Source organism: Microcaecilia unicolor, chromosome 13, assembly GCF_901765095.1.
Source record: "Microcaecilia unicolor chromosome 13, aMicUni1.1, whole genome shotgun sequence".
Classification (NCBI taxonomy): Eukaryota; Metazoa; Chordata; class Amphibia; order Gymnophiona; family Siphonopidae; genus Microcaecilia; species Microcaecilia unicolor.
In genome coordinates, this window is record NC_044043.1 from 90,578,944 (window position 1) to 90,604,249 (window position 25,306).

At 46.2% G+C, this 25,306-nt stretch overlaps 1 protein-coding gene across 1 annotated transcript in view; it reads left to right on the plus strand.

Annotated features, from left to right (window-relative positions):
* Positions 1–25,068, plus strand: part of FHAD1 (forkhead associated phosphopeptide binding domain 1) — a 131,342-nt gene extending 106,274 nt beyond the window's left edge. Inside the window, 4 exon segments of the mRNA XM_030186196.1 lie at positions 1,536–1,756; positions 2,665–2,830; positions 15,071–15,142; positions 24,222–25,068. Of these exon segments, the coding sequence (XP_030042056.1) occupies positions 1,536–1,756; positions 2,665–2,830; positions 15,071–15,142; positions 24,222–24,320 (558 nt within the window). The 3' untranslated portion in view covers positions 24,321–25,068.
* The last annotated feature ends 238 nt before the right edge of the window (positions 25,069–25,306 follow it).

The window sequence follows — 25,306 nt, forward strand, 5'->3', positions numbered from 1 at the left end:
ATTATGGATGTAAGCCCCGCCCCTAACCCCACCCCCTTTAGCCTCCCCAGACAATTGACCCACCGACCGCCTATGGACGTGGAACAGAATAAAATAAGTATTCACGACCATCTGGGTGTTGAAGGCGCCATATATTCACAAGACCTAAGGCTTGGATAGTTGCAAGGAGCTCCTTTCCCATTTTGGTTTGTTTTTGAATGCAGTTAGACTGACGATCCAAAATGTTATCCAAAGTAACGTTAAAATCTCCAGCCAACAAGATTGGTGTAATACTATGTTCTAATAAAACCTCTCTGATTTAATGTATGAAGTTAGGTGTATTGGGCGCATAAAAGTTTTATAGGACCAAGCTGTAGCGTGGGAATTGCCCATTGACCACGTAGATTGTTGAAGAATATAAATGGGAAGATTCTTTTTCATTCGCATGATTCAGTCATGTAGAATTTCGGGCTCTTTTTAAGTGGTGGTACAGTTGTTATGTCTTGATACAAACAAGAGCAGAGATGCCAAAGTGAGATTTTTCAGGAGGTATATCCAGGATATAAATCTAGAATGATTTAAGTGTAGTATTGGCTTTGCAAATGAATCAAGGCAGCATTAAATGACATTGGCTTTTCTTTGGAGCTTCTGAAAGAATACAGACAAAATGAGGAGCAATTTGGGTACATTTTTTGAGCTAAAAATTATCTTTCACCCAGTAGTTAAAAGTAAGTACATCAGTTTCAGAGAACATACACTTGCAGTAAAGGGAAAAGAGAAAGGGCTGGAAAGTGCGTTCAGATTTCTCCTTACTGGTTGGACCACTTGGTTTACTTTACTAAAGGGTCCTTTTACTAAGGTGCGCTGAAAAATGGTCTGCGGTAGTGTAGGCGCAGGTTTTGGGCGCGCGCAGATCCATTTTTCAGTGTGCCGGCCAAAAAATGCCTTTTTTTTTGTCAAAAATGGACATGTGGCAAAATAAAAATTGCTGTGCGTCCATTTTGGGTCTGAGACCTTACTGCCAGCCATTGACTTAGCGGTAGGGTCTCTCGCGTTGACCGTGCAGTAATCACCTACGCGCATGAAGTTGGAGTTACTGCCCAATTTTCGCCATGTGCCAGAAAATAAAATGTATTTTCTGGCGCGCATAGCGGACACACGTAAAAAATGAAATTACTGCATGGGCCATTGGTAGTCCGACAGTGACTCCAAATTGGTGCACGTTCGGCAAGCATAGGTGCCTGCGCAGCTTAGTGAAAGGGCCCCTAAGGCTTCTGTCTCATGAAAACAGTGATCAAGATGAGTGCACTGGTACTGAAGCTCTGATGACTGAGAAATAGGGCTCAAAGAGTGTGAGAGTGAGAAATCTTTCAAATGAATGTGACACACTCATGATGAGTGAGACTCGGCTTCTCTGCAAGAGCGCAGTGTTCTGCAATCCAATGTTAACCATGCTGGTGTGAGCTAAGCACGTCCACTGAGATGAGAAAACAGTGTAATAACTGCAAAGAAAGATGGGTTGACAATGCACTGTATTTCTTAATGTTTCCCCACAGTATTTCAGTTTAATAAATGTTCTCGGGAGTCTGATGAGCGTTAAACAACTCTCAGGACTGCAATCTATTAAACACCTGTCACAGGAAGAGAGAGAAAAGGCGTGCAAGCAACGGCAGAAAGACATCCAACTACTGAGTAACAGGATCAGTCAACTCAAAAATCACTTAAACAGGAAAGAGGAGTTACTAACCGAATATGATTCAGATCTCCAAGAGCTCAGGTATCCCTTCCCTTCCCTTCTTCCTCTGCTCCTTCCGCCCTCTCAACTGTCATTGTATTTTATCAGTGCATTGTAAGCCGCTTAGAGGCCGCTTTCAGTGGTATAAAGCGGGGTATAAATGTTCTGCAGAAATAAATAAATCTGTACTCAGTTATTGTAGTAAAAGAGACCCGTTTCCAACAGAAAGGAAATGGGCGCTAGCAAGGTTCCAGGGCCCCCTCCCCCTCCTCCCCTCATCACCCCTCCCCCCCTCGTCTCTGGACCCCACCTCCGATTTCCGCCGCCCAGCGCCTCCCTCCCTCTGTCTCCGTGGCCTCCAAGTGCAAGGAGGACGTGTGGGGGTGCCCCAGCCCTTCGTACGTGGCAGCTGCCGTTTAAAAGGTTTTACCTCCTGCTCGGCCGGCAACACTCAAGTCCAGCAAGTACAGACGCCGCTTCAGACAGGCTGTGGTTCGCTGTTCCTCTGGTCCCGCCCTCATTTCCTGTTGTTGAAATTTGCAGGGCATAAGAGAATAACAGGTAGAGAGGAGGAGGGGAAAGGAACAATTGATAACCCAGTGGCATAGTTGGGGTCGGAGTGCATGGAAAACTGAAGTCTTCCTTTGTTCATTACTATTATTATTGGCATTTGTATAGCGCTACCAGACGCGCACGCAGCGCTGAACACGTGATACAAAGAGACAGTCCCTGCTCAAAAGAGCTCACAATCTAAATAATACAGACAGACAAGACAGTTACGGGTGAGGGAAGTAATGGGTGAGAAGGGAGGAAGGGACAAGGGGAGGGCAATTGTGGCTAGGAGCTAAAAGCAGCAGTGAAAAAGTGGGTTTTCAGCATAGATTTGAAAACAGGTAGAGATGGTGCTCTACAAAACTGATATAACTCCTTATTTTGTCTATCTGATACAGACAAAGTAAAATTGCACTGAAAATGCAGCAGTTGGATATGAACGAACTGGAAGCTGAAATCCAGAGGCATGTGGAAGAGAACGCTCTCCTCAGGGAGGCCCTCAATAGGACCGAGCTCCAGTTGAAGCAGGAAAAACAGATCAATAAAATTGCTAAACAACAAAAAGTAAGTGAAAATGACCGTGCAAAGACTCTGTGTTATCTTAATGTGGTTATAATAAGAGTATTCATGGATCTGTTAAAATCCAGAAACGCATCCATAAATAAAGCACTTTGCCATCCTGTTTTGGCATATTAGAGGTTCCAAATAGCCTGAAAGTTTGAATTTACAGTCCATTGCTTTCGGTCAGAAGTGATTATACTCCTGCAATTAGAAATGTACATCAGTAAGCTGAGAGCCAATCAGGCTTATTTTCGAAAGAGAAGGACACCCATCTTTCGACACAAATCAGAAGATGGGCGTCCTTCTCCCAGGGTCGCCCAAATCGGCATAATGGAAAGCCGATTTTGGGCGTCCCCAACTGCTTTCCGTCGTGGGGACGACCAAAGTTCCCGGGGGACGTGTCGGAGGCATAGCAAAGGCGGGACTTGGGCGTGCCTAACACATGGGCGTCCTCGACCCATAATCGAAAAAAGAAGGTCGTCCCTGACGAGCACTTGGACAAGTTTACTTGGTCCTTTTTTTTGTTACGACCAAGCCACGAAAAGGTGCCCGAACTGACCAGATGACACCAGAGAGAATCGGGGATGACCTCCCACCCTCAAAAAAAATACATTAAAAATATTTTTTGCCAGCCTCTATGCCAGCCTCAAATGTCATACTCAGGTCCATCGCAGCAGTATGCAGTTCCCAGGAGCAGTTTTAGTGGGTGCAGTGCACTTCAGACAGGCGGACCCAGCCCCCCCCCCCCACCTGTTACACTTGTGGTAAATGTGAGCCCTCCAAAACCCACCACAAGCCCACTGTACCCACATCTAGGTGCCTCCCTTCACCTGTAAGGGCTATAGTAGTGATGTACAGTTGTGGGTAGTGGGTTTTGGGGTTGGGGGGGTTCACACAAGGTAAGGGAGCTATGTACCTGGGATCAATTTATGAAGTCCACTGCAGTGCCCCCTAGGGTGCCCGGTTGGTGTCCTGGCAGGTCAGGGGGACCAGTGCACTACGAAAGCTGGCTCCTCCCACGACCAAAGGGCTTGCATTTGGTCGTTTCTGAGATGGGTGTCCTCAGTTTCCATTATCGCCGAAAATCAGAAACGACCAAGTCTAAGGACGACCTAAATTTCCAGATTTGGGCGTCCCCGACCGTATTATCGAAACGAAAGATGGACGTCCATCTTGTTTCGATAATACGGGCTTCCCCGCCCCTTCACGGGGACGTCTTGCGAGGATGTCCTCAGAAAAACGTGGGCATTCCTTTCGATTATGCCCCTCCACGTCTCTCTAGTTCCATGAAATTACAAGGCCTACGATCAAAGATTTCCAAACACTAACATTAATTGGGCATCAGCTTCTAGATCTTCCCAGGTCCTGTCATTTAGGATTAGATTCAGTAATTCAACGGAGGAGTAGCCTCCAGAATAAGCAGTATTTATTTTGTTACATTTGTACCCACGCGCTTTACCACTCATAGCAGGTTCAATGCGGCTTACATATTGTATACAGGTACTTATTTGTACCTGGGGCAATGGAGGGTTAAGTAACTTGCCCAGAGTCACAAGGAGCTGCCTGTGCCTGCAGCGGGAATCGAACCCAGTTCCCCAGGACCAAAGTCCACCACCCTAACCACTAGGCCACTGTACTTTTTTGGGATCTTGCCAGGTATTTGTGACCTGGATTGGCCACTGTTGGAAACAGGATGATGGACCTTTGGTCTTTCCCAGTATGGCAATACTTATGTACTTATGTAAATGGTGCCCAAATTTGAGTGCTGAAAAAAAATCCACACGGAGTGCTTTTATTTATTTATTTGCTGCATTTGTGTCCCACATTTCCCCACATATTTGCAGGCTTAATGTGGCTTACAATATGTTACAACAAACCCCTCACATTACTGGAATAAGAATTACAGAATATAAGTACAGATAAGGTGCATAAGAATATCATGGCAATCATATTAACGGAAAAGAATATCAAAATCAAAATTGTAACAGATAAGGTGCATGAGAGAAATGCAAAGTGATGCACTTTGGGAGTAGAAATCCAAAGGAGATGTATGTATTAGGCGGGGAGAGTCTGATAGGCATGGACGGGGAGAGGGATCTTGGCATCTGAGGACCTGAAGGCGACGAAACAGTGCGACAAGGCGGTGGCCGTAGCTAGAAGAATGCTAGGCTGTATAGAGAGAGGAGTGACCAGCAGAAGAAAGGAGGTTTTAATGCCCCTGTATAAGAGGTTGGTGAGGCCCCACCTGGAGTATTGTGTTCAGTTTTGGAGGCCGTACCTTGCGAAGGATGTTAAAAAAATGGAAGCAGTGCAAAGAAAAGCTACGAGGATGGTATGGGAGTTGTGTTCCAAGACGTATGAAGAGAGACTTGCTGACCTGAACATGTATACCCTGGAGGAAAGGAGAAACAGGGGTGATATGATACAGACGTTCAAATAGTTGAAAGGTATTAATCCGCAAACGAATCTTTTCCGGAGATGGGAAGGCGGTAGAACGAGAGGACATGAAATGAGATTGAAGGGGGGCAGACTCAAAAAAGATGTCAGGAAGTATTTTTTCACGGAGAGGGTGGTGGATGCTTGGAATGCCCTCCCGCGGGAGGTGGTGGAGATGAAAACGGTAACGGAATTCAGACATGCGTGGGATATGCATAAAGGAATCCTGTGCACTAGGAATGGATCCTAAGAAGCTTAGCCAAAATTGGGTGGCGGAGCAGGTGGGGGAAGAGAGGTTGGTGGTTGGGAGGCGAGGATAGTAGAGGGCAGACTTATACGGTCTGTGCCAGAGCCGGTGATGGGAGGCGGGACTGGTGGTTGGGAGGCGGGAAATACTGCTGAGCAGACTTGTACGGTCTGTGCCCTGAAAAGGACAGGTACAAATTCAAGGTAAGGTATACACATATGAGTTTATCTTGGGCAGACTGGATGGACCATGCAGGTCTTTTTCTGCCGTCATCTACTATGTTACTATGAGAGTAACATGTAGGATTAGAAGTGTATAAATAGATAAAAACATAACATAACGATATCAGGACAAAATATAATGTTCAGTGATGAGGATGGAATTAAAATAAACAAGTAAGAAAGGTTTAGGACTCAGAGCATTATGGGGGATCCTTTTTATACATCTTGTCAAGTCGTGTGTTGTTTTTATGGCGATCGGTAATTTATTCCATAATTGTGTGCAGATGTATGAGACGCTAGATATGTGCATTGATTTTGTATTTAAGACCTCTGCAATTGGGATAATGGAGGCTTAAGAAAGTACGTGATTAACTTTTTGTTGTTTCTCTCAGGTAAGTCTGTTAGGTCTGACGTGTAAGATGGGGCATCCCCATGAATAATTTTATGAACCAAGGTGCAAATTTTGAAAGCAATTCGATCCTTCAGTGGGAGCCAATGCAACTTCTCTCTAAGGGGTCTTTCATATTTCGCCTTTCCGAATGATGCTTCATTTGCGCACTGATTATAGAATAGCGCATAGCACCAGTATCCACGCCCAATTTTGGGTGCAAGGGTTTACACCAACTGAAACCTAGTGGAAATCCTGGCATGTAAGTTAGGCGCGGATCCCCCGAATTCTGTAATACTGCGTGCATCTTTAATGAACGCCCCGGCCCGCCCATGCCCCTCCCATGCCACACTCCTTTTCAGTTGCACAATAAATGATTTGCATGTGGATTTTTATAGAATAATACTTAGCAAGAAGCGTGAGTAAATCCTAATTGGAGCCAATTAACTGCAATAATTGGCTATTAGCACCCAGTGACTGCTAGTTACTGGCTCATTACTACTACTAATCATTTATATAGCACTACTAGACATACACAGCACTGTACACATCATATACAGGCACTTTCTCTGTCCCTAGAGGGCTCACAATCTTTTTTTTTTTTTTTTTTTTTGTACCTGGGACAATGGAGGGTTAAGTAACTTGCCCAAGGTCACAAGAAGCTGCAGTGGGAATCAAACCCAGGTTCACAAAGTGAAAGTAGAGGCTGACTAAAGACGAGTCACCACTGGAGATATGAATCTAACAGTCTTTATTATTATACTTAAAAGAAGGACCCGACACGGGCCGTGTTTCGACGCACGCAAGCGTCTACTTCAGGGGGTCATACAGTAAGATCTATGAATAAAGAATGGTGAGGAAGCAAACATAAAACAAACTATAAATAAACATATATAGCATTATACAGGAAAATTGATAATAAATAGAAGTGAAAACATCCAAATTATAAATCAACTAGTAAAAAAGGCCCGTTTCGGTATGAAATGAAACGGGCGCTAGCAAGGTTATCCCTCTCGCCCTCCCTCACTCTCTCCCTCTGTCCCCTCCAATTCCCACAGCCCCCTTTCTTCCCTACTGATTTCCAGGCCCTCCCTCCCTCTCTCTCTCCCTCCCCCGAGTTCCAGTACCCCCCTCCTCTCTGTCTCACAGACACGTCCTTGCGATGCCTCCACCCGCAGCCCTCCCCGACACTGGCCCTGCCCATCCCCCTACGTGCACATCGCCCCCCCTCCAAAATCACCAACCCCCCTCTGCTACCCTCCCCTCCCCCCTCTTACCGGGGTCCTGGCAGCAGCAGTGAAGAGCCTCGCAAGTCTGCTGCCTTCCCTTCTCTTCGCTCTCAGCTCTGACTCTGGTCCCGCCCTCATTTTCTGTTTCTGCAAGGGCGGGACCAGAGTCAGAGTTGAGAGCGAAGAGAAGGGAAGGCAGCAGACTCGCGAGGCTCTTCACTGCTGCCGCCGGGACCCTGGTAAGAGGGGGGGAGGGGAGGGTAGCAGAGGGGGGGCGACGTGCACGTAGGGACGTCTCTGCCCGCTCCCGCTGTTCTTCAACGCACGTCTCTCACTGGGATCGTAACCCCCTGCCGACGTCAGGCAAGCAGGGTTCTACTTCTGGCCAGTGATGTCAGCAGGGGGTTACGATCCCAGTGAGACACTTTAGAACGTTCACATAGCAAATTATTATATTACATATCTGCTATTAATGAATTAAAACAATGTGTTTACTCAAAACACAAAAATTAATAATAAAAAATGAAAAATAAAAAAAAGATAATAAAAAATCAATGGCTTCACCCATGTCCTGCAATAGTACTATTTTCTTGCCCGTCTCCCCCTCTCCTAATGTTGTAATCATGATTCACTGGGCTAAAGGGTTATGGTGGCAAAAATCATTATTCATTGCGCAATGGCCTCAGTTACTGCCATAATTCTGCGTTCTCCTCACACTACTGTTGCATGTGACAACAAAGGCTAAAGTAGTGGTTAACAATGGTAATTTAGTGGTTAAGAATGACATCCGATGCAGAACTGAAAGGTTTTTCCTTACAAGAGAAAAAAGTAAACATTTAAAGAACAGCCAAGTGACTCGGTTCCTGACTGCTTCTGGCTCTTCCCCATCCCCCCCCCCTTACTTCTACTATCAATCATTTCTAGAATGTTATACAGTATCATGTAGAGACAGGGTGAGATGTCACTCAAGTTTGCTGTTCAAAGTCAATTGCTAAGCCAGTGCCTCTCAACTCAGTTCCCGAGGCACACCCAGTGCCACCAGGCCCCCAGGACATCCGCAATGCGAATATACACGAGACAGAAACGCATGCACCGCCTCCTCGGCATGCAAATCTATCCATGCACACCCACCGTGGACATCCCGAAAACCCGACGGGACCAGATGTGCCCCAAGGACTGGGCTAAGAAGCGAAAGAAGGACGTTTTTGACATGGACATCTTTGGTTTCGAAAATCGCCGAAAGTCAGAAACGTCCATGTCTAGGGACATCCAAATCTAGGGATGCCCAAATTTAAGGATTTGGATGTCTCTGATGGTATTTTTGAAACGAAAGAAGGACGTCCATCTTTTTTCGAAAATGCGGTTTTCCCCGCCCCTGGATTTTGCCGTTTTGCAAGGACGTCCAAATTGCAACTTGGATGTTTCTTTCGAAAATGCCCCTCCACACCTTCTAGTAATCCCTTTCTTATAAGTGATTACACTCTCCCCCCAGCTAACCAATCCCTTGTCCTCAAAGGATAATCTAGGTTTTATTCTCCCATCCCTTTAGAGCAACGCAAACCTCACACACATCATTTCATCTTTATTCAACACCCAGTATTATTTCCTTTATCACTCCCCATAGTAATCTTCATCTTCATATAACCTTTGTTATGCAACCATATTATCCATATCAACTCCATCACATTACTTTACATTTTATAAGTAAAACCTTCCCCCCCCCCCCCACCTCTATAGCATCCTCCTATAGGAATCTTCTCTTTTACATGGGTCAGCTTGCTCTAACCCTTTTTACCTCCAACAGGACCCCCCCCCCCCCCCCCAAATAGTTAAGAACACTTTATTGCATTAACAAACCAACTTTATTTAAACACATTATTCAGTTTGGGTTTTTTTCAGCTTTTACTTAACAGCACATCATGAATAGGCAACACGTTATATTCATGTGTCTCCTTTTCTTTTCCTCCCCTGGGACCAACATCATAACACATCCCTAACAGCATACCTTTGACCCACCCAAATCTTTGAACCTTATGTACTTGTGCCGGAGAATGTGGTGATATGTACTTATGCCGGAGAACGTGGTGAAGGCGGTTAGCTTGGCAGAGTTTAAAAAGGGTTTGGACGGTTTCCTAAAGGACAAGTCCATAGACCGCTACTAAATGGACTTGGGAAAAATCCACAATTCCGGGAATAACATGTATAGAATGTTTGTACATTTGGGAAGCTCGCCAGGTGCCCTTGGCCTGGATTGGCTGCTGTTGTGGACAGGATGCTGGGCTCGATGGACCCTTGGTCTTTTCCCAGTGTGGCATTACTTATGTACTTATGTCCTCTACTTGGCTCACTTTTATTACATAGAGCAGTGATTTAACCTATTGTGATGTCATAGTGGCTCATTCCACCAATAAGAGCCAACCTCATTAGTGATGTCACAATGGCTTGATTGTATAGAATGTTTGTACGTTTGGGAAGCTCGCCAGGTGCCCTTGGCCTGGATTGGCCGCTGTCGGGGACAGGATGCTGGGCTGGATGGACCCTTGGTCTTTTCCCAGTGTGGCATTACTTACGTACTTAACCTGGGTCCAACCCAACACTTTTCCCAATACCATTTAAACATCCTTTGTTTAACAATTCCAACTTGCATTTAATCCATCATTTTTTTCTCTCTTTTCTCTGCATACTCTAAACAATTCTTTTATTTCTGTCAATAGTGACTACACGTATTTTCTTCTGGACCTGAGTCCCACTTTTTTTTTTCCCAGTTCAACCATACCACTTCGGGCCAGGCTTCTGTACCACGACCCCTCCCCTCAGTGGCTGGGTAACACTGTAGTACTTTGATATATAGTTGGAATCCACCACCTCCACATAGTGTAAGCAAATGGGCCGTCCCACAGTCCACTCCTTATACGGATTCAGGAGATAACCTTGCATAGTAAGTCCCTTCCGATCCACTGGATAAGTTGGATTGGGTGTTTACCTCCTGAAAATTTCATCTTTGGCCCAGGCCTCCCTCTGGGCGTCCACCAAACACATTACCTCCAACAGCAGGTCCCAAACCAGCCTTTTTAGATACCGATCCATCTGGATGATTTTGGGAAGTTTAGTGCCAGCTGCCTTTCCACTCTCAATCTATATGCGGTCCTTCCATTCTTCCGGCACTGGCTTCCGCAGCCAGCAACCTGTCAAGGATTCCGGGTGTAATCCCAGCCGGCCTGCTGGTCTACTACATTGGCCAGAATTCGAAGGGTCCGAAGCAGTCGGTCCACTTCCAGGTTGGACACTAGCCATTCTGCAGCCAGGTTTACGGGGATTTCCAAATCCAACTCCCCTGTAGCTAAACACAGATAGTCCAAAATGGTGGCAGGCACTGGCAAACTCCTCTCCTGATCTTTAGGGACTGTTCAATGAGGCTACACTTCCTGGGCCGCAAGAACTCCTCTGGCTGAACAGGCACCTCCACTTTTCCTCGCAGCACCCTGGGTACAGGAGTGGCTCCTTCTAATCTCTGCCCCCCCCCCCCCCCCCGTCACTCTTCAGTCCCAGGGTACTATCTCTCTGCATTTTATTTCAAAACTGCTCCCCTGGGCTTGGCTGGGCTTCCTCCCACCCAGGGACCTCCCATTCACTCTCCCTTCAGTGACTTCTATCAGAGATACTATCCAGCTTATAATCGAAAGACAAAAACGCCTATATTGCGACCTAAATCGGGAGATAGGCGTTTATCTCCCAAAAACGAATAACGCGGTATAATCGAAAGCCGAACTTGGACGTTTTCAACTGCACTCCATCGCGGAAGCGTACAAAGTTGACGGGGGCCTGTCGGAGGCGTGGTGAAGGCGGGACTGGGGCATGGTTATCACCCGAACAGAGATGGGCGCCTTTCGCCGATAATGGAAAAAAAGTATGCGTTTGTAGCTAGAATTTAGGGCACTTTTCCTGGACCCTGTTTTTTCACGAATAAGGCCCCAAAAAGTGCCCTAAATGACCAGATTACCACCAGAGGGAATCGGGGATGACCTCCCCTGACTCCCCCAGTGGTCACTAACCCCCTCCCAGCACAAAAAATGATGTTTCACAACTTTTTATTTTCACCATCAAATGTCATACCCACCTCCCTGGCAGCAGTATGCAGGTCCCTGGAGCAGTTGTTAGGGGGTGCAGTGGACTTCAGGCAGGTGGACCCAGGCCCATCCCCCCCTACCTGTTACAATTGTGCTGCTTAATGCTTAGTCGTCCAACCCCCCCAAACCCACTGTACCCACATGTAGGTGCCCCTCTTCACCCCTTAGGGCTATAATAATGGTGTAGACTTGTGGGCAGTGGGTTTTGAGGGGGATTTGGGGGACTCAACACACAAGGGAAGGGTGCTATGCACCTGGGAGCTCTTTTACCTTTTTTTTTGTTTTTGTAAAAGTGCCCCCTAGGGTGCCCGGTTGGTGTCCTGGCATGTGAGGGGGACCAGTGCACTACGAATCCTGGCCCCTCCCACGAACAAATGCCTTGGATATATTCGTTTTTGAGCTGGGCGCTTTCATTTTCCATTATCACTGAAAAACAAAAACGCCCAGCTCACAAATTGTCGAATAAAACATGGACGTCTATTTTTTTCGAAAATATGGTTCGGTCCGCCCCTTCACGGACCCGTTCTCGGAGATAAACGCCCATGGAGATAGACATTTTCGTTCGATTATGCCCCTCCATACCTTCTAGTAATCCCTATCTAATAGGGGACTACACCTATATGCCTAGTGCCCACCCATGTTAACTCAGCCCCCTCCCCCAAATTTCAGGTCTGGCTCCGCCACTCTCAGACCAGCAGCAGGTGGCCGTAGAATTTCTGCCAGGCTCACTCAGTGGTAGCTCTACCCCTGTTAGGAACAGAAAACAAGTGAAATCAGGTCTTCTAAACGTTTGATTGCAAAAACTTTTATGCAAGAATGGATAATGGAAACCGACACCAAACACCTATCAGTAAAGCAAGTATGGTATCACAAATGCTATAAAACTTCAAGCCAGCATTGGGCAGAGCAGGATTAAGGCATAGGCAAACTAGGCATGTGCAAAGTCTGTGGTAGCATCCAGCAAATGGGAAGGCTTCTAGTCACAGGAAGGCAGGGCTGAGCTGCAAGAGCTGTGGGGGTGGGGGAAGCTGAGCTTTGCATGGGATCTTTGGAGAGAATCAGTGGAACTAGTGAGTGTTCTTGGGAGGGGGAGGAAATTGTTGAAAAGGGGGAAGACTGAAAAATGAGTAGGAGTAGCCTAATGGTTACTGCAGTGGGCTTTGATCCAGGGGTGGAGCCACGGGGGCATGGGCCCCCGCAGATTTAGCCCTGGCACCCCTGCTTTCACCCCCTGCCACCGACCGTCCCCTGCCACATTTGACTCCCGCTGCCGCCGCCGTCAGGTACCTTTGCTGGTGGGGGTCCCCAACCCTCGCCAGCCGAAGTCCTCTTCGTCGCCAGTCTCTAGCGCGTTGCTGATCTGGATTCTGTTTCTGTGAGTCAGGACGTCAGGACTCACAGAAACAGAATCCAGATCAGTGAACATGCCAGACTCGGAGACCAGTGCTGAAGGGGATTTCGGCTGGTGGGGGTTGAGGACCCCTGCCAGCAAAGGTATCTGGCGGGGGAAGGTTGTCGGCAGCGGGGGGGGGGGGGGGGGGGTTAAAAGGGACAGGGAGGGGCGGCAGCGCCAGGGGGGGTCAAAAGTGACCGGAGGGTCAGTGGCGCCCGGGGGGGGGGGGGCTAAAATATGCCCCCTCACCTTGGGCTCTGGACCCCCCTCCCGCCGAAGTCTGGCTACGCCCCTGCTTTGATCCTGGCAACCTGGGTTCGATTCCCACTGCAGCTGCTTTTCACCGTGGGCAAGTCACTTAACCCTCCATTGCCTCAGGTACAAAAAAGATTGTGAGCCCCCTATGGACAGACATAGCACCTGTATATAGTGTGTACAGCGCTGCATACAACTAGTAGTGCTATAGAAATTGGTAGTAGTAGTAGTAAACTTTGAAGGGTCTGCGTCGGCTGAGGAAAAGGACTGGCAGAAAATGCCAGAATTCTATGGTGGGCAGACCTGGTGGGGGGCACTGCCTGTACAAATCTGCCATGATTCCTGCTTTTGCAGGTCATCTCCCGCTGGGGAGCCGGGATCTCCTGCTAAACAGCCTCCTTTTCCAGCAGGAAATGCCTTCATAAAATGACATCTCTTGCTGCTGCTGCAGGACCCGTGACAGCAGGAAATGATGTTTTATGAAGGCGTTTCCTGCTGTCGCTGGAAAGGGAGGCTTCTTCTGGTGCCCCTGGCTGCAAATCGCCGTGTGCCGGGTTGAATTTATGGGTGAGTCTGGGTGGAGTTATGGGTGGAGCTATGGGCAGAGCAAAATCATCAGAGCAGGGACTGTCCTTCTATGTTAAATTGTATTTTTTCACGGAGAGAGTAGTGGATGCTTGGAATGCCCTCCCGCGGGAGGTGGTGGAAATGAAAACGGTAACGGAATTCAAAAATGCGTGGGATAAGCATAAAGGAATCCTGTGCCGAAGGAATGGATCCTCAGGAGCTTAGTCAAGATCGGGAGGCGGGGCTGGTGGTTGGGAGGCGGGGATAGTGCTGGGCAGACTTATACGGTCTGTGCCAGAGCCGGTGGTTGGGAGGCAGGGATAGTGCTGGACAGACTTGTACGGTCTGTGCCAGAGCCGGTGGTGGGAAGCGGGACTGGTGGTTGGGAGGCGGGGATAGTGCTGGACAGACTTGTACGGTCTGTGCCAGAGCTGGTGGTTGGGAGGCAGGGCTGGTGGTGGGGAGGTGGGGGTGGTGCTGGGCAGACTTATACGGTCTGTGCCTGTGCCAGAGCCGATGGTTGGGAAGCGGGACTGGTGATTGGGAGGTGGGGATAGTGCTGGGCAGACTTATACGGTCTGTGCCCTGAAGAGCACAGGTACAAATCAAAGTAGGGTATACACAAAAAGCAGCAAATATGAGTTATCTTGTTGGGCAGACTGGATGGACCGTGCAGGTCTTTTTCTGCCGTCATCTACTATGTTACTATGTATAGCACTGCATAACCCTAGTAGCGCTTTAGAAATGTCAAGTAGTAGTAGTAGCATGGTGGGCATGTGGGCAGAGCTATAGACAGGTTGGGTGGAACTTTACGTGAAATGGGTGGAACTATAGGCAGAGTTGGATGGGGCTATGGTTGGACCCTAAATCTCCCGCTTAGAAGGTTGACCCCCCCCCCCCCCCCCCCCCTTGGCAGCTTTGGCTATATGAGCAGCAGGACAGCACTAGAAAAGAAATCTAGAGAGTGCATGCACTTCTGTATGCTTCTGTGTTCTCTGTTGTGGACTTTCTTAAATAAATAAAACTTCCCTTTGAAAATTTGGGCCAGAATGGAGAAGTCCACTGGTACAAATGTATCTGCACATACTAAGTGAAGGGAAGTTTTCAGCCCAGGGAATTTACTCTGTTAACTATTAAATTACTTGGGCAACATTCTTTGAATTCTAATACTACTTCCGCTCTGCCTATGTCCTTTCAGATGCATCAAAAAAAAAGTTGACCTTGTTATTTTGTTTTTTCCGTTTGTGAAGCTTTTTTTCACACATAAAACTTAGTAGATGTATATCTTGGACAAATTGCACTTAGATCTCATGATCCTGTTTGGTTTTTTTTTAAGTCTGAGTCACAATTATAGACTGAGTTGTTTTTATTTCACTCTAGGGCCTTTTCGATCAGCTGGAGAAAAGTGAATCACCAGCACCTTCCAACGAACAAGAAGACGGACTTGGGAAGGTAAGGAAATGTCTGATCAACTCCTAATTAGTATAAACAATTGAAATATAAAAATAATGTACCACTGTGATCTGCACCCCAATAAACTGGATGGATCCAAAATATTGGTACATCAATGTGCTCTGTTGCAGTGTTTCCCAAGTCCAGTCCTGGAGTACCCCATGCCAGTCAGGTTTTCAGGATATCCACAGTGAATACGCATGAAAGCGATTTGCATATAATGGAGGCAGTGTATGCAAACCAAGTTCATGCATATTCATTATGGATATCCTGAAAACCTGACTGACAAGGGGTACTCCAGGACTGGACTTGGGAAACACTGCTCTATTGTATGCAGTAAGAATATGAAGAAGATTTCCAAAACAAGAATTGCCAGCAATTGCTTCTTGTGACTTTGGGCAAGTCACTTTGGGGCCCTTTTACTAAAGGGCATTAAAATCTGGGCTTACTGCATCTTGGAGTGGAGGAGTAGCCTAGTGGTTAGTGCAGTGGACTTTGATCCTGGGGAATCCTGGGGAACTGAGTTCGATTCCCACTGCAGCTCCTTGTGACTCTGGGCAAGTCACTTAACCCTCCATCACCCCTGATACAAAATAAGTACCTGAATATATGTAAACCACTTTGAATGTAGTTGCAAAAACCTCAGAAAGGTGGTATATCAAGTCCCAGTTCCCTTTCCCTATCGGAGATTCTACATGGAATGTTGCTACTATTGGAGATTCTAGATGGAATGTTGCTACTATTGAGATTCTGTTGCTACTATTTGAGATTCTACATGGAATGTTAATGTTGCTATTCCACTAGGAACATTCCATGTAGAAGCCTGCCCTTGCAGATCAGCAACGCGGCTGCGCAGGCTTCTGTTTCTGTGAGTGTACGTGCAGGACGTCAGACTCACAGAAACAGAAGCCTGCGCGGCCGCATTGCTGATCTGCAAGGGCAGGCTTCTACATGGAATGTTGCTAGTAGAGGAGTAGCCTAGTGGTTAGTGCAGTGGACTTTGATCCTGGGGAACTGAGTTCGATTCCCACTGCAGCTCCTTGTGACTCTGGGCAAGTCATTTAACCCTCCATTGCCCCTGGTACAAAATAAGTACCTGAATATATGTAAACCGCTTTGAATGTAGTTGCAAAAACCTCAGAAAGGTGGTATATCAAGTCCCAGTTCCCTTTCCCTATCGGAGATTCTACATGGAATGTTGCTACTATTGGAGATTCGAGATGGAATGTTAATGTTGCTATTCCACTAGCAACATTCCATGTAGAAGCCTGCCCTTGCGGATCAGCAACGCGGCTGCGCAGGCTTCTGTTTCTGTGAGTGTACGTGCAGGACGTCAGACTCACAGAAACAGAAGCCTGCGCGGCTGCATTGCTGATCTGCAAGGGCAGGCTTCTACATGGAATGTTGCTAGTGGAGGAGTAGCCTAATGGTTAGTGCAGTGGACTTTGATCCTGGGGAACTGAATTCAATTCCCACTGCAGCTCCTTGTGACTCTGGGCAAATCACTTAACCCTCCATCACCCCTGGTACAAAATAAGTACCTGAATATATGTAAAACTGCTTTGAATGTAGTTGCAAAAACCTCAGAAAGGCAGTATATCAAGTCCCATTTCCATTTCCCCCTTAACACAGATTCAACATGGCACTTTAAAAAAACATTTTGCATTGCATTAGCGCATGATACCTACAAAAAAGTTAATGCAGGAGCACTTATGCCTCCTATTTACAGTAGGAGACTCTGAGTTGCTCCTGTGTTAAGTCTGCGTTATCCAGTTAATATGTGCTAATCAGAACGCGCTAGCTGAATAACGCTTCCATACCCATTCCCTGCCCATGACGTGCCCCCTTCAAAATATATAAAAAAAAATGCACAGTTAGTGCGAGGAAAAGGGGGAAATATCACAAAACACTTTAACATATTTTGTGGGAAGCATTTTTTCATGCATTAGGGCTTTAGTTAAAGAAGCCTTTAACTCCCGTTGTCTTAGGTAGCGGCTTAGGGGCTCATTTTCGAAAGAGAAAAATGTCTAAAAAGTGACATAGAGCAGCATTTGAATGTTTTTCTCACCAAAACGTCCCAATCAGTATTTTTGAAACTAATTTTCCAGATGTTTTTCCATTCACTTCATCTGCAGTGTGTCCAAATCTCAAGGAGGTGTGTCAGGGGCACGTTAAGGGTGGGATTTAGGATTCCTGAGATCTGGACGTTTTTCAGCCATAATGGAACAAAGCAAAAATGCCCAGGACAGAACAAATACTCATCCAGTCCCAAACACATATATCTTAAGTCCAGTATTATAACATTTTGATTAGTAGTGTCATTATATATATATTAATCAAGCATTGTATTTTATACGGGGATCTTCAGATTTCAAGATCGTTTCCACCCTATGGGGAATTTTCCCCAATTCTAATGGTGTTCCTTATATCTTCATGGATCAACCCGATTTTATGATTTTACTATTTTTATTCATTTAATCTATATCTTGTTTAGCTCTCTAATTAAATTCCAAATATTCTTTAACATTACTTAGCTTCAATTAGTTAGCAGTTGAGCAGCAATTTTTCTTTCAAATCAAACCTCCGCCGACTTGGCCAGGTTTCGTATATACTTCGTCAGGGAAGAGGTTTGCATTTTGTGTTCACTTCCGTGTCCCCCAAAAAATGGCTAGTACTAGTTGAGAAGATTCCCCACACTTTCAGTTAGGTCTGCTTAATAAGATTGTTCAGGACAGAACAAAGTCATTTTGAGCTAGCCCTGCTTTAATAATGACCAAGCCACAAAACAGTGCTCTAAATGACCAGATGACCACTGGTGGAATAAAGGAATGGACCTCTCCCCTTACTCCCTCAGTGGTCACTGATTCCCTCCCATCCCCCAAAGATGTGAATGAAAGAGGACATACCAGCCTCTATGACAGCCTCAGATGTTATAGCCAGTGCTGTTAGAGCAACAGGCAGGTCCCTGGAGTAGCCTAGTGGTTGGTGCAGTGCACTATAGAGAAGGTGACCCAAGCCCATATCCCACTTTGTTAAACTTGTGGTGGACAGTGGGAGTCCTCCAAAACCCACCAAAAACCAAGGTGTGAGCAAATCCAAATAAATATAGGTGACACCTGCAGCCATAAGGGCTTTTGTAGTAGTGTATAGTTGGGTACAGTAAGTTTTTAATGGGTTCTGGAGGGCTCCCTGTACAATATAAGGGGGGACCTGGGAAAGTGGGTTCAATTCCCACTGCAGCTCCTTGTGACTCTGGGCGAGTCACTTCACCCTCTATTGCCCCAGGTACAAAATAAGTACCTGTATATAATCATGTAAACTGCTTTGATTGTAACCACAGAAAGGCGGTATATATCAAATCCCATCCCCATCCCATCCAACATGGACTACATGATAAAGACTCATCTTCGGAAAACCAAAATATGAAAGTACAAAACCATTACGAGAGAAACTACATTGGCTTCCACTCAAGGAACGCGTCACTTTTAAAGTATGTACATTAGTCCACAAAATCATTCACGGCGAAGCCCCAGCCTACATGTCTGAGTTAATAGACTTACCACCCAGAAACGCTAAAAGATCATCCCGAACTTTCCTCAACCTCCACTTCCCTAATTGCAAGGGCTTGAAATACAAGACGCTACACTCGTCAACCTTTTCTCACATGAGCACGCAGTTTTGGAATACACTGCCGCGCAACTTAAGAACGATCTACGAGCAAGCTTCCTTCCGCAAATTATTGAAGACCCATCTTTTTGAAAAAATCTACGGAAAAAGCCAAAACACATAAAGTCCACACTCACTGTTCATTAATGCATCATACACCACTTTTGAACTCTCATCCCCCGTAATCTCACATCACTCATACCTTTACTCACAGAAATATGTATACCATATGTCTTAGCTTCCCATTGTCTCATTCCAATGTTTCAATGTTTGTGTTCCATTGTTATATTCCTTAACGATACTTCGATTGTCTCACATACTCTGCACAATGTAATCCATAACCAAGTTGTAACAAATTGTATTTCCATTATTCATATCATATTGTAAGCCACACTGAGCCCGCTAAAAGGTGGGAAAATGTGGGATACAAATGCAATGAATAAAGACATTTAAATACCTATGCAGCATAAATGCAGAGGAGGTGAGTCATACAATTGAAAGAAAGCTCTGGAACAAGGGGGCATAGGTTGAAGTTGTTAAGACTCAGAAGTAACCTGAGGACATACTTCTTCGTGGAAAGGTTGTTAAATTTGTAGAACAGCCTCCCGGTGAAAGTGGTGGAGGCAAAAACAGTAGCTGAATTCAAGAGAGCTTGGGACAAGTACATGGGATCTTTAAAGTAGTGATAGGGAGAGAAGATGCAGACACAATAGGCCAAATGGTCTTTATCTGCCTACATTTTTCCTGTGTTTCCTGTGTAACGGAGAGATATATACCTGAAACCTTTTATTTGAAGTCCAGTGCAGTGCTCCCTAGGGATTCCTATTGCTCTCCTGAGATGTCTGTGTGGCCAGTCTACTAAGAATTCTGTTTCCTCCTACATCCCAATGGCTTGGTTTTGTGCGTTTTTCACTTGGACTTGCCCCCCCCCCCCCCACCCCGAGAATGGACCAAAAAGATAAAGGCAGAGAGCACAAAAACATCTAGCAAGTGTCCATTTGGGGGGGGGGGGGGGGGGGAAGAAGTTTTGCTGTTTCAAAAATAGCTATATTTGCTATTCGAATTCTGGACAATCCAAATTATTGTTTACGTTATTAAGGGGCCCTTTTACTAAACAGCCACTAAAATGTGCCCTGAGCGGGTCTTTCCCGCACACTAAGGCCACTTTTAGCACTGCTGGGAAATGGCCAATTTTTCTATTTTGGCAATAATGGCTATTTTCCCATTAGCACTACTACTATTGATCGTCATCATTTCTATAGCGCTACTAGACGTACGCAGCGTTGTACACTTGACGTAGTCATTAGTGCGTGAGCACTTACTGACACCTATTTTGTAGATAGTAGCGCAGAGCACGCCTAAAAAATAAAAACTTTTCTACCGTGTGGGTAGCACGTGCACATGCAAAAACTATCGTGGGACATCTGAGCGCATCCCGCGGTAGTGCATTTTAACTTGCGGTAAGTATGCGTTGGTGCTTAATGTGGCTAAGTAAAAGGGCACCTAAGGGGTGAAGTTATCAAGCTGCATAACCCACATTATTTGCCCCCTAACGCATGTTAAAGTCAGTAATGTGCCTTACATTACCATAATAGCATTCTGCAAGTCACTGCAAGGTAAATAGTAATGGTATGCAAAGCATGAAAAACACCTGCATACTGTGCAAATTCCATAACCGAGCTTGTGATGAACACCTGTGAACACCACAAGCTGTGTTATAGCAGGAAATCAAAAAGCTAGGGTTATTTTAGCATCCCAGAGCATCAGGCCTCAAAGCCATAGCATGATTCTTCTGGGCCACATCTTAAAAGGGCCATGAGCTGTTCCTGCGCCCCCACCCCCAAAAGAAACCTCTCCTGGCCTCCTGGGCCTACCTACACGTTTCTGTGGTGGTCTAATGGGTCCCTGGACAAAAGTGATCCTCAGTCACCCCTGCCCTTGTCGGCACCTTCAGCCAATATAGCACCATAGTCTCACAGTACTTCTGCAAGGGATCATGTTTCCTTATGCAGAAAACATAACCCCCCCCCCCCCCCACCAGCAGTAGTACCATGAGACTACCAGTAGGGGCACCATATTGGCTGCAGATTGCTGGTAAGGCAGGAGTGACTAGGGATCGCTCCTGCCCAGGTACCCACTAGACCACCACAGGAATGTGTAGATGGGGGGGGGGGGTCTTTTGAGGGATGGGGATCTCATGGGGGGGTTGCAGAACAGCTCTGATGGCCACTTTAACATGTGGCTCAGGAGTATCAAACCACAGCTCTTAGGCTTGATGCTCTTAGGCCAATAGAATAACATTGCTAGCAAGGTGGCTCACAAGCAGTATTATTCATATACCAAGGAGTCGGCAACCTGCGTTATTGAGATACTCCAAGTTGTTGGCTCCTGTGGTAAATCAAGTTGTGGTAAAAGCCCGTTGTGACGAAACAGTGGGTTTCTAAGCCTGAAAACTGTATTAATTATTACACGACGTGTATTTCCCCTAATTGGCTAGCAGATGGCGCTTGTTTTGAGTTTTAAAGCTGTTGCAGAAAAGGACTTTCTTTTTCCCAGCTTAAGCTTGTGGAAAGGCATTCTGCAGTACCATTGGGCAGCTTCTGTACTTTTAAAATTGCCCTGGGCTCTGATTGGCCCTGGATTTCAAATCTAGCCTGAAGGTATGGTATTTTCCCCAATCTCAGCCAGGGAGCGAAGAGAGAAAGATCTCTTTACTGAGACCCTGTGAGCAGTTATATTTGATAACCTGTGAGCAGCTACATTTCCTGAACTGCCCAGGTAGTAAACAAATGTTTAGATAGTTTTATAATTAATCCATATTCAGTTACCTGTTATTGTTTGCTGAGTTCACCTTTTTCTGTTCACTGTTCAAGATCTGTGCTAATAAACCTTTTTAGTTTATTGACTCTGCTGTCCTGGACTGACTAAGAATCCTGGTGTTTGGTGTGTTTGGTCTGTGGGTGCTTTGTGGGAACCGTGGGACCCCTGGAGTGTGGCCCAGTGTCCTAGAAATCACTGGGTAATAACCCTAGAGTGGGAGACTAGCCCAGAGGCGAGCGGGACCCAGTTGGTGAGAGGAGGGTGCTAGTATAGAGCACGTGCCCAGGTGCAGGTGGGCTGAGCAGTGTTGGGTACAGACCCTCCAGGTGGCCGCATGGTTCACCCCAGGAGTCTTGTACCACATCTTGATAACATCCCCCTAATAGGGTTACTTAATGGCAGTAGTTTACACTGTTGGTATCGCTGTCACAGTTAGGTCCACCCAAGGGGAACACCAAGGATCAGGGTCATGTACCTTCACCCTATAACAGCTCCCTTTCACTTCAGGGAGAGCCTTCGGTATTCAGAGACCGCCAGGACTTGAAGCACGGGGGTCCCAAGGAGGAGGGACTGGACTCCAGACATCAGGTGGAAGAGGAGACAGGAGAGGTACAGGGCGGAGAACAAATCCAAGGCAACAGGCAGAGGTCAGGCAGACCGCCTATGATCATTAGAAAAGACTAGCCAAGATCAACAGAGAACAAGGCACTTGGAACCCCACAAGAGACCTGAGGACAGAGAAGACTGGGAGTTCCAAGGTGTATATATTTGTAGAGACCCAATCAGCTCAAGGAATCTAGGAAGGGACCAATCGGATGGTGCTGCCTTATAGGGCAGAGACAGGCTGAGTATAAAAGTAGGAAGAGGCCTGAGCTCCTCACCTATTTAGGGTCTGGATCCTGTGAAGTCCTTGACAATCACAGATTTACCACAGGACCCATTGCATAAGATGGGTTTCAGAGCAAATAACATGTGTTAACTGTATTTGTGTGTGGTGACTGTTAGTAAAAGAATGCCTAATGAGTAAACATGCTGAACATGCTTGAATTATGTGAAATATGTAAATCCAAACTTATCAGCATTTTTAGCAGAATTAATACTATCCAGCATTGATCTGCTACATAAATAAACTAACTTATAGACCAGTTGCTTTGGGAATGCATTTCAGTTTAGTCCACACACACGTCAAATAATTTTTTTTTCTGTTAATGTATAAAACCTGCTGAACTGTAAATCACCCAGCTCTTGCCAATGTCTTCACCTAGTTTCAGTTCAAAAGAGATAATTATAAGCCTGCTCAGTTCTTAGATCTATATACCGTTTGAAAAACATTATTTTGGCCTGGCTCTGTGGCTCAAATGCTGGGAACTCCCATTTGGGGCCAGAAGGACTGGACAGGCTGCAGAGTAAATACACTGTATCCCAGGGAGGGAGGGAAGATGGTCACTGCAGCAGCATCACCTGCTGGTCAAAAAAAGAACACGGCAAGGGGGGTAAGTCTCAGAAAAGACTTCCCTCCAGCTCTCTTTCTGATTGAGGGTATGTGTTATTATGCTGCCTAGGATGGGCCTTTCTTAAGAAGGATGAATCAGGGAAGAGGTGGGTGTGGTGGGGGGACCATTGTTGAGGTGGTGCTGTGCTCTGAACATTAAAATGGCTTTGTTGAAAACAGGAGTTCTCAACCCCGTCCTCGGGACACACCTAGCCAGTCAGGTTTTCAGGATATCCACAATGGATATGCATGAGATAAATATGCATTCCCTACCTCCATTGTATGCAGATCTGTCTCATGCATGTTCATTGTGTTTTACCTCCTGCAAATATATCTCCGTGCTTTCTAGAGTTTTGATCCAATGTTTTTGCATTCCTTTAAGACTGTGTACCACTGTGCCTCATCGTGGCCTAACTAGTCATTCCCCTTTCTCGGAGGACAAGCAGGCTGCTTGTTCTCACGACTGGGTTGACGTCCACGGCAGCCCCCACCAACCGGAACAATCAGCCTGCTGTCCTCGGAGAACACCTGCTACAGGTATGTATCATTCGCTTTACGTGCCACCAGGGGCATAGCCAGACTTCGGCAGGAGGGGGGTCCAGAGCCCGAGGTGAGGGGGCACATTTTAGCCCCCCCCCCCCCCCCTGCCGCGACCACCACCAACTTTGACCCCCCCCTGCCGACGACCCTCTCGACCCCCCCCCCCCCACCGCCAACCCTCCCCCATCAAACTCACAGAAACAGAACGAAGCCTTACGCCAGAAAAAGAGGACCTCGGCTGGCGGGGGTTAGGGTCCCCCGCCAGCAAAGGTAGCCGACGGCGGCAGCGGGGGAGGGTTGGCGGCGGGAGGGGGTCAGCAGGGGGGGTCCAGGGCCAACTGTATGGGGGCCCAGGCCCCCGTGGCCCCACGTAGCTACACCACTGCGTGCCACAGGTACCATTAGCATTCATTTATTCATTCGAATGCATTTCCAGTATCATGCAAGCTTATCCCTGGAAGCCAGTGCAGCTTTTCCAGTGTGCCATTTGTCAGCGAATATTTTGTATGTCACAGAAGTGCCATTTGTTTCAAACAGGGTTTTTTGTTTGTTTGTATGCAGGCTGAAGCTAAGCAAAAATTTCTACAGGAAAAGCTAAAGAAGAGAGAATATGAACTAGAAACATTAAAGAAACAACTGCAAAACACAATTACTGCTTAATGGTTTCACTTCTACATACTTGCAACTTCCCAATTTAGGTAACTTTTATTCACAAAAGGGAAGTGTCTTGTTTTGTGCCTCGGACAAGAGTCAGTCTGTAAAGTGTCATTATGCTATCGAAAGTCGCTTTGTGAAAACAAGGTAGTCAGGGTTGCTTTGGGATTCCCCCTTCGTTGCCTCAGACTCTTAACTCTTCAAATTCAAAAGACCTGTCGTACCGTCAGTTACTGCTCAGTGAACTTCATTATACGAGGATTGCCATAAGGTTGAGAGAAGGGGAAAAGCGACCTAATCCAGTAAGTGAGGACAGAACAAGGTTTCAAATAACCAAAGGGGCCAGATTTGACATGGGATTCATGAAGTAGATCCCAGTATAAAAATCTCAGTTTTACGAATCCACTTGTTTTAGTATGGAGACAAATTCAGCTACACTTCCAAAACCTAGTGGAATGTAATAAAACACTCGAGAATAATGTATTCCCTATATAGACCCTTAATATGAATATCTGGACACACCATGGGTTGTCCATTTTAAAATCCCTATTGTGAGTCAGATTTTCCCTACAAAATATTTGGATTATAAGTAGGAAAGTAGTGTGATCCAGTAGTGGGACTGATATTGAAAGGGAATTACTCGTTCGCTGGCGAGTGGAGAGCACATAACTCCTCTCACTGTATGTTTCTGGAAATCGTGTAGATAACAAAGGAGTTTAAATCACTAAGGGCTCCTTTTACAAAAATGGCCTGCAGGTTTTGGGTGTGCGCAGAATCATTTTTCAGCACACCTGTAAAAAAAAAAAAGCCTTTTTAAAATTTTGCTGAAAATGGATGCGCGGCAAAATCAAAATTGCTGCGCATCCATTTTGGGTCTTAGACCTGACCACCAGCCATAGATCTAGCAGTAAAGAATTTGGGTGGTAATGACCTATGCGTGTCAGAAAATAAATATTTTTCGGACGGGCGCCAAAATTGAAATTACCGCAAGG